The sequence below is a fragment of the Ambystoma mexicanum genome, chromosome 10 (genome assembly GCF_040938575.1).
Source record: "Ambystoma mexicanum isolate Mex_15411 chromosome 10, UKY_AmexF1_1, whole genome shotgun sequence".
Lineage (NCBI taxonomy): Eukaryota > Metazoa > Chordata > Amphibia > Caudata > Ambystomatidae > Ambystoma > Ambystoma mexicanum.
The window spans coordinates 1,476,839,348-1,476,854,801 of NC_090932.1; the positions used below are offsets into that span (position 1 = coordinate 1,476,839,348).

At 47.0% G+C, this 15,454-nt stretch overlaps 1 protein-coding gene across 8 annotated transcripts in view; it reads right to left on the bottom strand.

The window, feature by feature from the left end:
* The window catches only part of KDM2B (lysine demethylase 2B), a 1,898,564-nt gene that overhangs the window by 245,781 nt on the left and 1,637,329 nt on the right, over positions 1-15,454 (bottom strand). For 3 of the 8 annotated variants that reach the window (XM_069619581.1, XM_069619577.1, XM_069619579.1), the window contains one exon: positions 2,607-2,881. The exons of 3 other annotated variants lie outside the window; for them this stretch is intronic. In XM_069619581.1, the coding sequence (XP_069475682.1) occupies positions 2,607-2,881 (275 nt within the window). The remainder of the gene's footprint in view (positions 1-2,606; positions 2,882-15,454) is intronic. 2 more of the 8 variants (XM_069619578.1, XM_069619580.1) reach the window with 1 other exon arrangement.

Sequence of the window (15,454 nt, forward strand, 5' to 3'; positions counted from 1 at the left end):
TTAAAAAAACAGGATACTGTGCAACATGCAATTTAGACTGAAATCAGTGCATCCTGTGAATATCCGTCTTTACTACAGTGTTGTGGACCCTTATATATATACAGTCCAAACAAGAATAGGATAGACGTCAACAGAAGGCTCTATTTTTACATGGGTGCAAGAAATAAACAAGTTATTGCCCAGAGCTATTGTTCTTTTTATCCCTAAACTACTTATGTAAGGGGATGCAACATGCTTGGAATTGTGCTTAGTCGCATGAAAAGGAGCTCAGTACAGTTCTGAGTTTAGAGGCTCCTTTCACATTACAAAAATGTGGTAACACTGGAGCTACTGAAGAACAAACTGGCTATTTTTGGGGGGGGGGGGGGGGGGTCTTCCAAGATTGCTCTAGTAATGAAATTAGTTTTCCTCTTACGTTGGAGCATTTTAAATTCTTAACTTGGAATCGTAAAACAGCCCAGGGAGGCTAAGTAATTATAGTGGAGACAAATTAAAGTTTCAAACAGACTGCAGAGAACAGCTTGGTGTCCGGAGGCAGATACCACAGACAACACCACCCAAGACTAGTTAAATACCTTGATTTGTTCTCTTCCAGGAGTGGTTGGATGAATACCTGTATTAGTGGGTGGATAACACAAAACAAAGGGAGCTCTTAGCATATAGTGTCAGAATGGTGGAGTGTTAAAGTCAGCGAAAAGGGGTCCCAACCAAAAATTGACAAAGTGTGCTCTTCCCGTGTTCAATGCCTGTTCCAATTCACACAATGTCAGGGCATCAGTACCCAAGAAAATGTTTTTCAACTGATTCAGTCCCAGAGTGGTTTTAAGCCACCCGGCATAACTCTTATTTACTTTGGCAGCTGAGGAAAAGAGAGGAAACTTTGTAAGATTAGGAAACAGAGGTTGATGGAAAAAAGAGGGAGCAATGAAGAATATTGAAGGACATGGAGGTGGTTTGGATGAATCTTAAATGTAGTTTCTCTCGTAAACTACCATTGCCACGCTTTACTCTTCCATGTATAGTCAACATATTTGAGGAAAAAATGGGATGGGAAAACTAAAGATATCTAAGAAACCGGTGCAGGTCCGGAAGTAGGAGAATAGGAAGGGGGGGCTGTAATCAGAAATTGCCCCTCTCAAACTACACACATCTTGAACCAGGTGCAGAGGCAGTCAAAAATGGGGATAACAAAATATGAAGCAAGGCAGTGGTATGCAGTGGACATGCACGTCTGCCAGAGAGGCTGAGGAAATCGCACCAATTTGAATTATTTAGGTGCTATATAAGCATTTCAGTCTCCTGCTTGGATCACAATTTCCAGAAATTGGAAACTTAAAGGAGCCAATATATCAGCAACCAAGGCTAATGACCTAATTTCCTAGAAAATGTAGCAACAAAAAGAGCTCTATTTCACAATCCTAACCTAACCGTCCCAAGCACTCACTAACTGAAGTAAAGAGGGAGATATGGGAAATCAGCAGGCTGACAACCCTCTAAACTGGCATGTGAAAAGGCAGGAGGCTTTTTGCGGATGAGGAAGCTAGAGACAGCCACTTGGAGCAGACAATAGAGTACTACTTTGCTACTTCAGAGGGAACAAGCAAAGAGGCATGGGGAATGCATCATCAGGAAGGGGTGAAGCTCGTTTAATCTGAAGCGTGCATAGCATCTCTGTACCATTTCTTGCAAGGACTCTAGGGAACATCGGGTGCTTAGCTAACCTTTGAGTCAATCCCGCTAATAGACAAAACTATCCCGCGAGGAAGTGGAAGTGAAAAATGGGTGTCTCTACAGCAAACCGGGTTGACAGAAGCCAAATTCTTTGCTCTATCCTTTCCGCTATCGAGATTTTAGACTCAACCGTGGCACACTAAAGCTACTATTTGCTCTATATCAAAATAATGTGCTACTCAGTACTAAGCTAAGTGAGGGATACTTTACATTTGGCTAGCAATTTTAAATCTTATAAATATACACGCATCTAGGGTTTTCCCCAGTGGCAAGACCAACAGACTAACAAAGTTCTTTCCAAATTCAAGACTAAGTGGTATAAAAGGGTTGTCTTTTCTTGGTGCTATGCGGTTAAAACCTATCCCGTGCTGATCCCTGGGTCTGAAATCCTGCTAAATAGTTAGTGTTTAGAATTTTCTCTTCATCACATCCAGTGAGTTTTTTTGTCAAGCACTGCAAAGCACATGTACACTTCTCCCATCTATTACATTTCAATCATCACAGGCAGTAGAAACATGTCTAACAGAATGAGTGCCACTACATGATAATGAGACATACATCAATAGAGAAGGGAAATGTCAGATCAGGGTTATTCACTGCATCACTCGAAGGGGAAGCACACACCACAACCACCTATCTAGTCTACCCTAGCTGTCTATAGACGTTCCCCTCTACATTACACTTTAAACTCAGCAGGGTAATGAAACATTAAAGCTAGTGGCCATGAGTGCGTAACTTCTGGTTATCTACCATATCAACATATAAACAGCTAAAAGTTCCCCTTCTTATTACTCTAGCGCACGATAGTCAGGAAAGAAGCACAGCCCCTTGAAGATGCAACATATTTAAACCATTGCAACATAAAATTCTCGTACCCGTTTCCTAACACCAGGCTCTTGGGGTTTCTCGGATTTTCGTTTCCTTCTCAAGTGCACTTCATCAGATTTTCTCTTCAGGATAGAATCTATGGGTTTCTGTTTGGTAAGGTCTTCAGGTGTCTGTATGGGAGTGTCCTCCAGTTCTACTTTTCTTTTTTCATCTTCCAGAACCAGAACTTCTGTATTGTCTCGATTTGGCTTCTGTTCCTTTAGCAGCGATCCAGGAAGGTTGGAAGCATATTTAAATCCCGGCCCCCTCTTTTGCTTGTACGCCAAAAAGACATAAACACAAACACACTTTATACCTTATGGCCAAGGATTAAAGTTGTGATTATTAAGAGTCCTGCTTATTCATCTACAAAAGGTTTGGAGTACTATTTTAAGAATGTCAACAAATAGTACTTTTTTACAGCAAGCGACCCAAAGTTCACTGGAATCCTGTCAAATGTGCAAGTCACTTTAAACTCCTCAGTCTCATCTTTAATATAGCATAGTATAATTATACCCTCTGACCTCCAAAATGCTGCCACCTACTCTTAATGTCAAGCAGCTAACAGCAATTTATTTTGAAACAGTTTTTATAACCCCTGTGCTTCAAGCCACAGCAACCCACTCCATGAAACAGACTGCTTCTTTTATTGAACTCCAGCCCACATACTCTTCCAAATTAAACTTAGATTTTTCAACCTAAATCTAGTCGCCCCAAAGACAGATCCATGAGTCTAGGGAAAGGGACGTCCCTGTATTATTCTGGAATGAGATGCAGAGAACGGTTATGAATGTCATGTTTCGCATACATGTTTGTCTACAACAAAATGCAATTAAAGAGCAAAAATAATTGGTGTCTTTTCAGCACTTTCAAGCTTACTTTTAGAAGTGGGGGATTTTACATGCAAAGATTGAAATCTTAGGTATTTTTTGGCCAACAATTCATTCGGAAATCAATATAGCATCACTGATGAGATTTAACCACTATTTTTAAATTTCTGTGTTTTCTCCCAAGAACTGGAAAAACCATTTATGCATTTAACATGATAGGCCACAGTAGTGTAAAGAAAGAGGAACCAAAACGATATGTGAAATAATAATCTTCACAACAGACTGATACAATAACAGCCAATAAAACCCCACAAAGATGAATGTACAAAGCTCTATCAATAAATACTTCAAAGTAAAATTGTGGGCCATTTCAAGGGCTTGTTTCTAGTTCTACACCTTTTCTTACTTGTTCTTGTAATAGAGCAAGCTGGAGGTTAAAGTTACATAGTTGCAGACTTATGCATTTCTAGGCCTAAGCAGTCTCCTACTTATCAATGGTGTGGCAATAATGTAAAGGGCCCAGAAACGGCTTAATAAACCATTACAACTCAAGCTATGCGTAGCTAATATAGCTAATAGCCCAAATGTCCATCATTGTAAGGTTAAACTATCATCCTGGATATGTCCTGTTCCTTAAAAAAGCTAGCCAGTTGACAGACAGCTAAGGGAGAGAAAGAAGCTGGCCATTGCTAACAAACTAGCAAGCATAGAATACTCGTACCTTTCGCTCTATTATTCTGAACCAACAGGACAGTTTAATAAACAAGGGCACTAAAGTGAGCAAGATGGACAACATCAGCCATCTAGTATTCAGGCAAACACGTTACCAAGAGTGTATTGATCAAATGGAGCATCAGCACTGGAAGACACTGGAGTTCCTGGAAATCTCAAACTGGTTAATCCAAATTCCTTACCCTGCTTGCAGAGACGACTCATACTGGCCAGCTGTATTGCCCACATGTTGAGGACAACCTAACAAATTACCTTACCTGTGGGATTTAGAGTTTTGTAATACCTTAGACATTGCATTCAAGTTTGCTTCAAAGCATTGTTGTGCACAGCTCCCATATGGAGGTGTGGAACTGAGAAGACTGTGCAGCAATGGCTAACATGGGAAATAATCCACATTGCCATAGTAGCTTTGTTGTGTATTTCAATCTGTCCACTGAAAGATAAACCTAGTCGATAAAAAAAGAGCTAGAGAGAGCAGGTCCACCTAGGAGGAATTCCAAATAAGGTCCTTCGTAGAGTACGAATAATGATACTCGAAAACAAATTACTTTAGTGTGGAAATCTGACAGGATGTTGTTTGAGACGAATAACGGGATTCCGTCACTTCTTCCCAGGGGGGGGCCTTCCTTGTGAGGCTAGGGACGTGATACCTACCTGTACACGATAACCTCCCTAGGGGTAGAGGCAAGCATAACCTCACCGTGAGAGACTACCTCAATTGGGACAAGAAATCCAGTTCCGACGAGGAACTCCCTTCCCAACTCACTCAACAACCCAACAATTTAAACCCTGTTGGGAGAAAACAGGAAGCATCCTTACACATCTGCTAATGTGATGTTGTTTGTGAAGGAAAGTACCTGCTTGGTACTGAGACGAAGAAAACCAATGGAGTTATAACGAATATGACAGACACAGAAGAAGGACCACGAAAGGCTGGTGAAGCATCATAAAAGTGGGAGGAGAGAGAGACCCGGGAGTTTCAAACCAGCTGCTGGAGGGATGGTGGTGAACATAGGGAAACGCTGCTTCCCAAGCTGGAGAGGAGCTTGAGAGAACAGGTGCCCGAGCTGCACTCTTTGAGGAGAAAGCTAGAGAGCCTCCAAAGTTGAATCCTGTCTCAGGAGGGATGTGGTGGCCGGACCGGGAAGAGAGAGAGAACCCCCTAACCAAAGCAGAGACCACTCGCCTAGAAGCACCCTGGAAGAACGCATCTATAGATTGGAGTAATCATAATCGTCCCAGTGAGACACGTTTTCAAGGAGAGGGAGAAACGTACACTGGTGATAGAAATAGAGAAGAATAGTGGAAATAATTACTGGGTTCATCATCCTCGTCCCAGTGAAAGTCAAGCTAATAAGAGTGAGAATCATTATTGGGCTCAGCATACCTCGGCCCAGTGAGAGACCAAAATTTACCACAAGTGCGAAAATCATCACTGGGTACATCATACTCTTCCCAGTAAAAAGCCAAGACATAAGAGGACTACGAGCTGTGCTAAGGAGATGACATACGTTGGCGTCAGAGACTTTCAATTTCATATGACAAGGACAGAGTAAAGGAACTTCAAGGTATCAGAGCATATGTACAGAGGGACTTGAACCAAGATAAAGTGGAAAAAAGGGGCGTGGCAAAGTCTGATAAATTAGCCGAACAAACTCTTACGAGAGATAGGCAAGAACTATCTGAAGAGTCTATATTGATTGGGACATGCTGAGAAAGCAGCCCCAGGAGAAGGGAGTCAGAGCAGCTTAGGTTTGGTTGTAAAGCAGACTTACTTTTGACTTCTATACTGACGACGAGTACCCTAGTTAGTTGTGTTAGGTATGGAAACCCGTAGCTTAGGGAAAGTGAGGCATTTTCTTATTTTCAATAAACGTTTCTTGCGAATGGCAAATTCTAGTCTGCCTCCTTCTTCCAACCCTCCACAGTACCTAAAGCATCACTTTGCCAAGACATACAACCATATAACAAAAAGAGCTGCTCACTTACTTTGTTTTCCTACAATATGTCCTGGCCAACAGTCTTCCAAAATGGAAGCTATTTGGTTCAGAGCGCATGTCCATTAGAAAAGGTGAATTCAGACAGAGGTCTCAATGGTAAGGGCATCCTCTCAAATGAGGAAACGTATGAAATATATGATTAAAATGATCATTGTCAACAAAAATACTTGTCAAGCATGTTCTTATAGGCCTCAATATCTGAAAGGAAAGCTATATTTCACAAGCTTACCCCATTCTTCAAAATGTCTAGCAATTGCTGTAACTGAGCAATCAAATAAGATTTACCGCCATTGTCCGGAACCCGATTTGTCAGAATCAAAGCCATTTACTCTACACTAGCACTTTCCCCGATAGGCTCAATGCAACAGACTATGAGAAGTAAATACGAGAACTCAACCCTACTGGTAAAGGCTGTAAAAGCAACATATCAAACAAGGTCAAACCCCTAAATCCAAGCAAATACTCTGGACCAATACAAGGCTCCCAATAAAAAATAGGCAACAACCTGCACATTGGAGCCTATCCACGCTTCCACTCGCATAGCCACATGGCCGCGCTTGGAGCAGTGCCAAAGGCAATACCTCCAATAAATTAAAAGTTACTCACCGTAGTGACTAATGTACTCTTAGTCCCTTTTCCTCCTTAATGTATGGGCGTCCGTTCCTAGGGACGGGAGATGGAACCATTTTTAACCGGAAAAACCTTCTTCCCCTTTAAATTTTACCCTGACTCCACCCACCGGCGCCACTCCTCAGTCCCCATTGATGCATCAACAATATTTATCATTGCATAATGACACTAGTATTATTAGGGGGGAGGATGGTGGGATATACGGAGGAAAGTGGACTAAGTACGTTGGTCACTACAGTGATTAACTTGTAATTACTCTTATGTCCCGTCCCCTTTCCTCCATACTGTATGGGCGATTACAACTGAATGTAGCCCTAGGGTGGAGAGGAGACCCTCCTTAAGCAAACAAGTTCCTCAGAACCACCTGTCCGAAGGCCGCGTCTGACTTCGAGCCGGCGTCCAAACAGTAATGCTTACAAAAAGCTGAAGGGGTGGCCCAGGTAGCTGTTCTGCTTATGACTTGCCACCGAACCTGCCGCTGGAATGTGATGGCCGTTGCTCCGACTGCGTGAGCGTGTATGTTGGCTGGCACCGGCTTGCGCTGCCGCTCATAGGCCTCCTTGATGGCCGCAACCATCCACCTTGCGATGGAAGCCTTGGATGCCCGATAACCGGGTCTGGAGCCCCCAAAGGTGACAAAAAGTGCGTCCGACTTGCGGAAGCCCTTGGTCCTATCCAGATACAATTTCAGAGTGCGTCTGACATCCAGACAGTGCAAGACTCTGAGCCTCGTCCTTGGGGTCAGCAAAGAAAGTGGTTTAAGATTATTTCCTCGTTCAGATGGAAAGCAGAGGGTACCTTAGGTAAGAACGCCGGGTGAGCCGGCAGGACCACATTATCCCTGTGGAAAGTGGTATAGGGTTCTGAAGCCACCAGAGCCTGGATCTCGCCGACTCTGCAAGCGGAGGAGAGTCCTACTAGCACAGCTGTCTTGACGGTGACCAGCCTGTTGTCCGCGGACACCACTGGCTCGAAGGGGTTTGTACGCCAAGGCGCCCAACACCAGATTGAGGTCCCACACAGGATGTGGCTTCCCGATGGGCAGGTAAAGCCTGGACAAGCCCATTAGATGTTTCTTGACAATCGGGTTGGAAGAGGAGAAGACCTCGACCTCCGAATTCCTGTAGGCTCCAATGGCTGCCAGATAGGTGCGACATATGTCCACCTGCACACCAGAGTGGGCAAGGTGTGCTGAGAAAGAGAGCACATCGTCCAGTGTGCACCTCAGTGGGTCTAGCTCCATAGAATCTGCCCAGTGACAGAACCTGCTCCATTTACTCCTGTATTGGCTCCTAGTGGCCTTGCTCCTAGCGCCCTGTATAATCTCCCGGTTAGCCAGAGATAGGCTCAGGTTTGGAGGGTGATCTGCTCAGGAACCACGCTGCGAGGGCAAGATTCTGAATAGCAGGGTGGAGAACCCTGCCCCCCCTGCTGTGACAGGAGAGGTGCTGGGCCCAGCGGGAGGTGAATGAGTTGTCTGTCAGAGAGGCTGAGCAATTCGGAGAACCACAGTCTTGCTGGCCATCAAGGCACTATCACTATGATACTGAGGTGACAAGCCTCCTTTATCCTGTGGAGTAGCCTGGGGATCAGGGGTGTGGGAGGAAAGGCATAGGATGTCATGCCCTCCCACTGAATCTGCATGGTGTCGCACAGGGAGCCGGGGCCCTGTCCCTGCCAAGACACAAACAGCTGGCACTTCCCGTTCTTCCAGGAGGCAAATAGATCCACCTGGGGATGGACCCACGTGTTGAAAACCACTTGCAGCACCTGGTCGTTCAACTGCCACTCGCAATTGGCTGTCACCAGACTGCTGAGCCTGTCTGCTTCAGAGTTGGCCTCCTCCGGGAGGTGGACAGCCCGAGGTAGATGTTTTCCTGGTCCCATTCCCACATGCCGACCACTAGGGTGCACAGCGAGTACATGCTGGTGGAGTTGTCGGTCTGGATCAGGAAGGTCTTGCCCTCGACAAGCGGAAGAAAGGCCCTCAGGGCTAGCCAGATGGCTTTGAGCTCCAGCCAGTTGATATGCGACTCCTGCCGGGCCCAGACTGTGGACGCTGTGGCTGTCCAGAGTGGCTTCCCGGCCTTCTAGAGAGGAGTCCATAGTAATGGTGACCTGCGGAGCTGGCTGCCGGAATGGCCTGCCCGTCCGCAGATAGCAGTACTTGGACCACCACGTGAGGTCCTTGTGGAGAGAAGGCGGTATACTGACCAGCTCCGCTTGTGTGACCTTCTCCTAATTCCATGAGGCTGCGAAGTGCAGCAGCATTCACCTCACCTGGAGCCTCATGTGCGACACGGCCAAGAGGACTGATGCCCAGTAGGTGCTGGTACCACCAAGCCGAAGTCACTGGCCTGGTAAGGAAGCGCGTAGAGGCCATCTTGATGGCTGTAATCTTGTTTTCAGAGGGAAAATCTTTCTCGGAATTGGTATCCCAGATGAGGCCCAGGAAGGTGAGGCGGAGGAAGTATGGGTAATCTCCCCAGGGATCTCGCCCTGACGAGCCAGTCGTCCAGGTACGGATAGACATGGTGACCCTGGGGAGGGCTGCCACTGCAGTCATGAGTCTGGTAAATACCCTGGGGGCTGAGTTGAGGCCAAAGTGTAGCACCTTGTACTGGAAATGACGGCCTATGATCCTGAAGCGTAGGAAGGAGCAATGAGGTTGCCAAATCGAGATGTGTAAGTAGGCGTCCCTCAGATCCAGGGAGCACATCCAGTCTCCCCTGTCTAGTGACTCCGCAACGAGTGCTGGCGTTACCATCTTGAATTTCTGCAGAGGGAGGGAGAGGTTGAAAGTGGACAGGTACAACACAACTCTCAGGCCAGCCTGGATCTTTTTTGTATGGTGGAAATCCTGGAATAAAAGCCTAAGCCTCTCTCGGAGGCTGGCACTTCTTCCACTGCTTGGCTCTTGACGAGCGAACGGATCTCAGCCACCAGAGTTGCAGCCCTAATCAGTAGGAGTGGAGGGTAGGAGGGAGGAGGTATCGCTAGGTGGTACCCCTTGGATACTATAGAGAGGATCCAGGGTTCCATGAAGTTCTGTGCCAGAAATGCACGTGAGCGGCAAGCCTGCCCCCCACTGGAGACATACGGACCCGAAGGGACGCGTCCTGCCTTTTTACGGTCTGAGGCTGCTGCTGAGGAGGGGGACTGGAAGAAGCACTTGCCCCCCCCCCCCCCCCTGTTAGGGAGAATTATCATTCAATGGCTAATTTCCCTCACCTAGTGAGTCCCCCAGCAGCTTTGCTGGATTTTCTGGAGTTATTATTTTCACTTGGTAAGAGTGCAAGATTTTCCCCCACTCTTATCTATGTTTTGCCATGTGTGTTTCATCTGCTTTTTGTGATTGTGGACTCTGCAGTAGCCCCCTTCTTTTGTGTGTTACACGGCACCTTCAGTGCAGTGACACAGGGTTGTCTTTTAGGCTTCTACCCGACTCCATTTCTGGGGCTGACTACTGTCCCCCAGAAAAGGGTAAAGTTGCCATTAACTTTAGTCATTTAACCACAGATCCAGTAACCCAATCTTACATGGAGTACTGGAAGGGGTTAATCCTTAGCCCTGTTTATCTGTACCTCCTAGAGCATTGTTTCGTTCTTTTAACATTTAGACTTGGCTGGTGGCAGTGGTATCTACCCTAACTTTTCTACTGCGATTATACTATATAAACGTGCTACTGTTTTAGGCTATTATATTAGCCTCGAACTTAAACCCGTTTGACCAAATACTTTTTCTTTTGGCTCCGGTTGGGTTTATTCGCCATTTATTTTTGTTAAAGTCCTTCTTGTGTTTTACTTTGCGCAGCAAACCAGGTTTGCCTTCTTTGTTCAGTCTTTTGGCGGGCTTCTGCCAGGAAGCCCACCTCTAGGCGCCTGGGTGTCTAGGTGGGCTGAATGTGAGGGAGGGGTGTAGTCACCCCCTGCACAGGGTATCCTAGGAAACCCAAGTCGCACTTTGCCATGATTGGCTGAGGTGGTTGTCCGGGCTGGACAACCACCCTGCTGCGTGAATGACAGCCAGGCTGTGTGAATGGGGGATTTTCACATAAAAGGCAGGTCTCTTGGGCTAGAAGTCAGTCGCCACTGGAGCTACAAGGAACCGAAGAGAAGCGGTCAGCTGCTGCAACTATCCCGGCCCGTCCTGAGCCATCTACCCTTCAATGACCAGAGAAGATCCAGTCCGGAGTCTTCTTCCCTTGAGCATGGTGGGGATAACCAGATCACCTACAGCCAGGGGATCCTCTTCTTGGTCGAAATCGCTGCACACAGCTGTAGTGGTCCGGATAGCCATCTGAAGAGCCTCTCCTGTTTTTAAGGAGCGCTCCTTTTATTCACTGTTGCTGCTGACGGCCTCATCCCTGTGTGGTGCAGACCCCTCCAGACGTCCTCCTTCACCCCGAAGCACCAGGAACCGAGGGTCTGCAGCAAACTACCAGGAACAACTGCCGTGGCACCAGCCTCGTCATTGGGTAAGGTACTGTGTCCTGCTTGAGGAATCAGGGTGAATCCCTTTTTTTCATCTCCAAGGCTTGCCCTTGTCTTCCCTCCTTATAACTTTTGCTTCCTCGTTTGACAATATCTTAAGTACTCCTGGCTAAGTTGAATTGTGAACTGTCCGACTGTGTGATCCTCGACAACAGGAACCCGGTTCCACTTGACACTGGCTCCGGCCTATTGACTCTTGAATTTCTGTCCATGAGTGTTCTCTGATTCGGTCTGCCTTGACAAAAGTATTGCCTATGATTTTTGCCCCCAACTCTCTCTGGGTATCTCAGGTGCTAAGTGTGTTTTGCCCCGGTAACATTTCTTGCCGCAGATACGCGTTTATTTAGTAAAACCGAACAGTCAAAAAGTGATCGCAAGTGTATTCCCGGTAACGTCTTTTGTTTCACAACACCGGTCCGTTAAAACACAGGGTACTTACCTTGAGCTATACTGTACAAAGTGAATTGGTTGTTGGTAGTGTATTTTACGTGTGGTTTTTGAATTAATAGAAGTGTTGTGTTTATAACAAATGGTTTAAAAATAAATGTACTAATATTTTTTACCTGCAACCTTGAGTCAGTGTTTGCTTGAGTCACAGTAATTGTGGTCCCTTTGTGTAATCTCTGCTACCGCTCATACTCTTGAGATAAGCCTGGCTGCTCCGCTACTGCTACCACTTTAACATAGTAGTACAGGCTTGTACCAAAGGTAAAACTTGTATTGCCACCTGTAGTCTTAATTGTGTGTAGTGGTCCCTAAGGGCACTGCACAGGATTATGCCCAACACCACCCCCCTTTTTGTTGCTTGTGCCAGTGCTGACTCAGCGAGCATTCAGGCTGTCTCGACCTCCGTTCCTGGAATCCCTGGAACCCCCCCAAAAGCCTGCCCCTTGTCAGAGCATTGATGCGACTGGGTATAAGCCTTGGCCTTCATCAGGGCAGATAAAGACTTCACAGTCTCCAAGCTGTTCTTTTAATCTATCTAATTCCTCGTCAGTGGTAGAGTGGAAGAGGTCACTACCCTCGAACGGAAGGCCCAATATGCGATCCTGGACGTCTGGGTTAAACTTAGTAGCCCGAAGTCAGGCCGTCCTTCTCATGTCCGTGGCGATGCAGAGGGCCCGGCAAGAGGTATGAATGTGGGCCACTGTGGACTCCATGATGTCCTGCACTACCAGCCTGGATGCTCCTAGACCTGCCTTGAAGTGAAGCGTGCCTGGCTCTGCACCTGAAGTTCCGGAAGGAAGTCTGATATTTCCCGCCACAATCTCTGGTTAGCGGCTGCCAGCATGGCACCCGCGTTGGCTTCAAACAAGTGCAGAGAGGCTTTGCAGTACAGCTTCTTCCCGCACGCCTCCAAGATCTTCTCCTCCATGCCTCGCAGCGCCGAGGACGAGGTGGCCGAGGACGACTGAGGTTTAGAGTGAGGCAGAAGCAGAGGCAAGGGATGTTGACGGAGTGGCTGAGGGCTGCTGGGGCCGGAGCGCACTCTATCTAGGTAGCAGGGGAAACCTGACCTGCGCTGCTGATGGATAAACTGTAGGCCACATACCTGGTTGACACCAGTCCCACCTTGAAACTCGTTCACCAGCCTTCTCTGTTCCTAGGAGGAGCATCGGACGAGCACAGCCTCCCTCAAGACACTTGGTGTTGGAACATGAGGCCTCTGACGCATCTCAGGTCTAGGCCTGGAAGGCCAATCGCCCTCGGCATTGACGCCGCATCTCAGGTCTAGGCCTGGAAGGCCAATCGCCCTCGGCATTGACGCAGGTAGTGCTGCATCAAGGCGCCCCCCTCAGACATGGAGCCGGTACTAGGGTGTAGCCCCTCTGATGTAGACCCGGTAGAAGAACCTTGCGGTCCCTCAGCACTGATACCGATAGGGTCCGGAGACCCCTCAACCGGAAGGCCGGTAGCTCTGTTAGCCTTGGGGCGTGTGCTGGTAACAGAACCCAAGGGGTTCCTCCCGCTTGGGCGTTTCCTCGGGAAGGAGTTGCCTTTACGAGGTGCGATGGAAAATAACGGCCCGCCTTTGGGCCTCGATCTCTGCTTGACAAACTTCAAGTCCTCTGGAGGCGATCCTTCGAAGAGCTCCCACCACCTGGCTAGCCTGTTCTTCCGTGCGTCAGGGCGTCGCACGCAGTGCAACCTTCCCAGCCGTGGTCAGGGCGAAGGCAGCAGAGGCAAAGAGCATGGGGGTCAGATGTAGGAAAGAGCCCCTCGCAGGCTGGACACCTGCTGAAGACCAATGAAGTCGACATGCGCCAGGGAGGAGCGTGACGCTGGAGGACAAAGTACCTAGATGACAAAAAAGACAAAGATAAGAAAAGAATCCGGGGAAGAGTATGTGGAATTACATAAACCCAGGAGCACTGGTGAAATCGGCCTGTTCCAGTTGACGCCGAAAAGGGGACTGAGGAGTGGCACCGGTGGGCAGAGTCAAGGTAGCACATGGTCCCAGGGCTGCGCCCCCGTGCGTCTCTAAGTTTAAAGGGGAAGAAGGTGTTTCTGGTGAAAAAGGTTCTGTCTGCCGTCCCTAGGAAGGGACGCCCATACAGTATGGAGGAAAGGGGACGGGGCGTAACAGTATGTTGCTGCTTCATAGGAAGTGAACTTGTAGGGTTAAAAGAAGCATTGAAATAAAGGTTTACTCAGCTAACAAAATATTCCCATTGGGATTGGGAATTCCTTTTCTACTAAAATAATGTTACAATGAACTTCAACAAATAGGTAAATAAATACTTCCCAGTTAAAGATCCTAACTGGGGCCCTGACAAAAAGTGGAATTGGAGAGACGATGCTGCAACCTACCATGAGGACAGAGCAAAGGCTCCTGAATGCCTGGAGAGCAGTGGCGACAAGCAGAAGGTAAGGTAATGCATATAAATGCTCTTAACCAATTTGTGAAGCAACCCATCACAAGCCACTTAAGTGTTCTGGGTGGGTAAAAAAAAGGTTCAGTAGGGAGGGAGAGAACAGATTTGAAAAATCCAGGTAGTCACTGACTGCCGCACCTACAGCGAACAGAGAGCAGGTTAATGGGCACTTGGGTCAACAGCTAGGGCGCTGAAACCCTTGCAAAGGCTACCAGCCATTTCAGAACAATCACAGGGACCAAAATGAGGATATTAAGTTTGAAGTCCGATGGACCCACTAAGGGTATTAAGTGGAAGCCTGATGAACCCCAGGATAACTTGCGTCTGTGCTCAGGAAAGAAGCAGCACCTCCAACAACTAAACCTAGCAGGGATATGCTGACTGGTGCCACGGAACAATGGTTTTAGAAGTGTTTTTCATTACTGAAGAAACTACTGACACCTCCTGCTGACTCAAAGGTTTCTCCCCTAAATGTCATACAAAACCTATATGACTGAGGGTGCAGCTTACCTGTTCTGAAAAACCTTGCTACTTGCACACAAATGGTGCAGGGCCCCTTAGTCTGCTTTCTGTCAATTTAAGATGCGGTTTCAACATTTCTCTTGTAGTACAGTTCCAATTTTCTTGTCTGTTATCTGTTCAAGATGACTTCAGGAACCTGGGGGCAATTTCTCATTTCACTGGCTGGCAATTACCCAAATAGGTGTCCTGTTTTGTGAGGGATAGCTACCACAACAGCTTCCTGCAAAGCATGCACGTTTTGTGACTCAAATGTTTTGGAATAGGCTGCAGGCTACCAAAAAACAAAAACAAATTAAGAATGAAAATACAATTTGAGCAAATGAAAAGTGTGCAATACCCACGTGATGCAAGGTCTGGTCCACAATCTGTTTGAAAGCAGGCCAAACAAAGCAAGGGAGAACATATGCATGCATGAAGAAACACAAGTTTGCTACTGCATAAAAACAGCTTTGGGTGACAACAGCTTATGAAGCAGTTTCACATTCCCACCATACTGTAGTGGCAGGGGACATTTGTTATGAATACGAGAGAGCAGGAAATAGGAGCACCAATTCTTGTTGCCACAGACTGCCCTTCGGGGTGACTATTGCCATTGACATTCCAACACTGGAAACTCTGACAGGCAGCAAGGATAGCAAGTCGTATGACAAAGTTGCATTTTGGAGGTCAGAGCATGGACATGAGCACATAGAGCAAGAATTTTATTTGTACAGCTTGCTCATCTCTCTTCCCCGGTACCCTAAAAAGAAAATTATATACACCTAATGAAAATT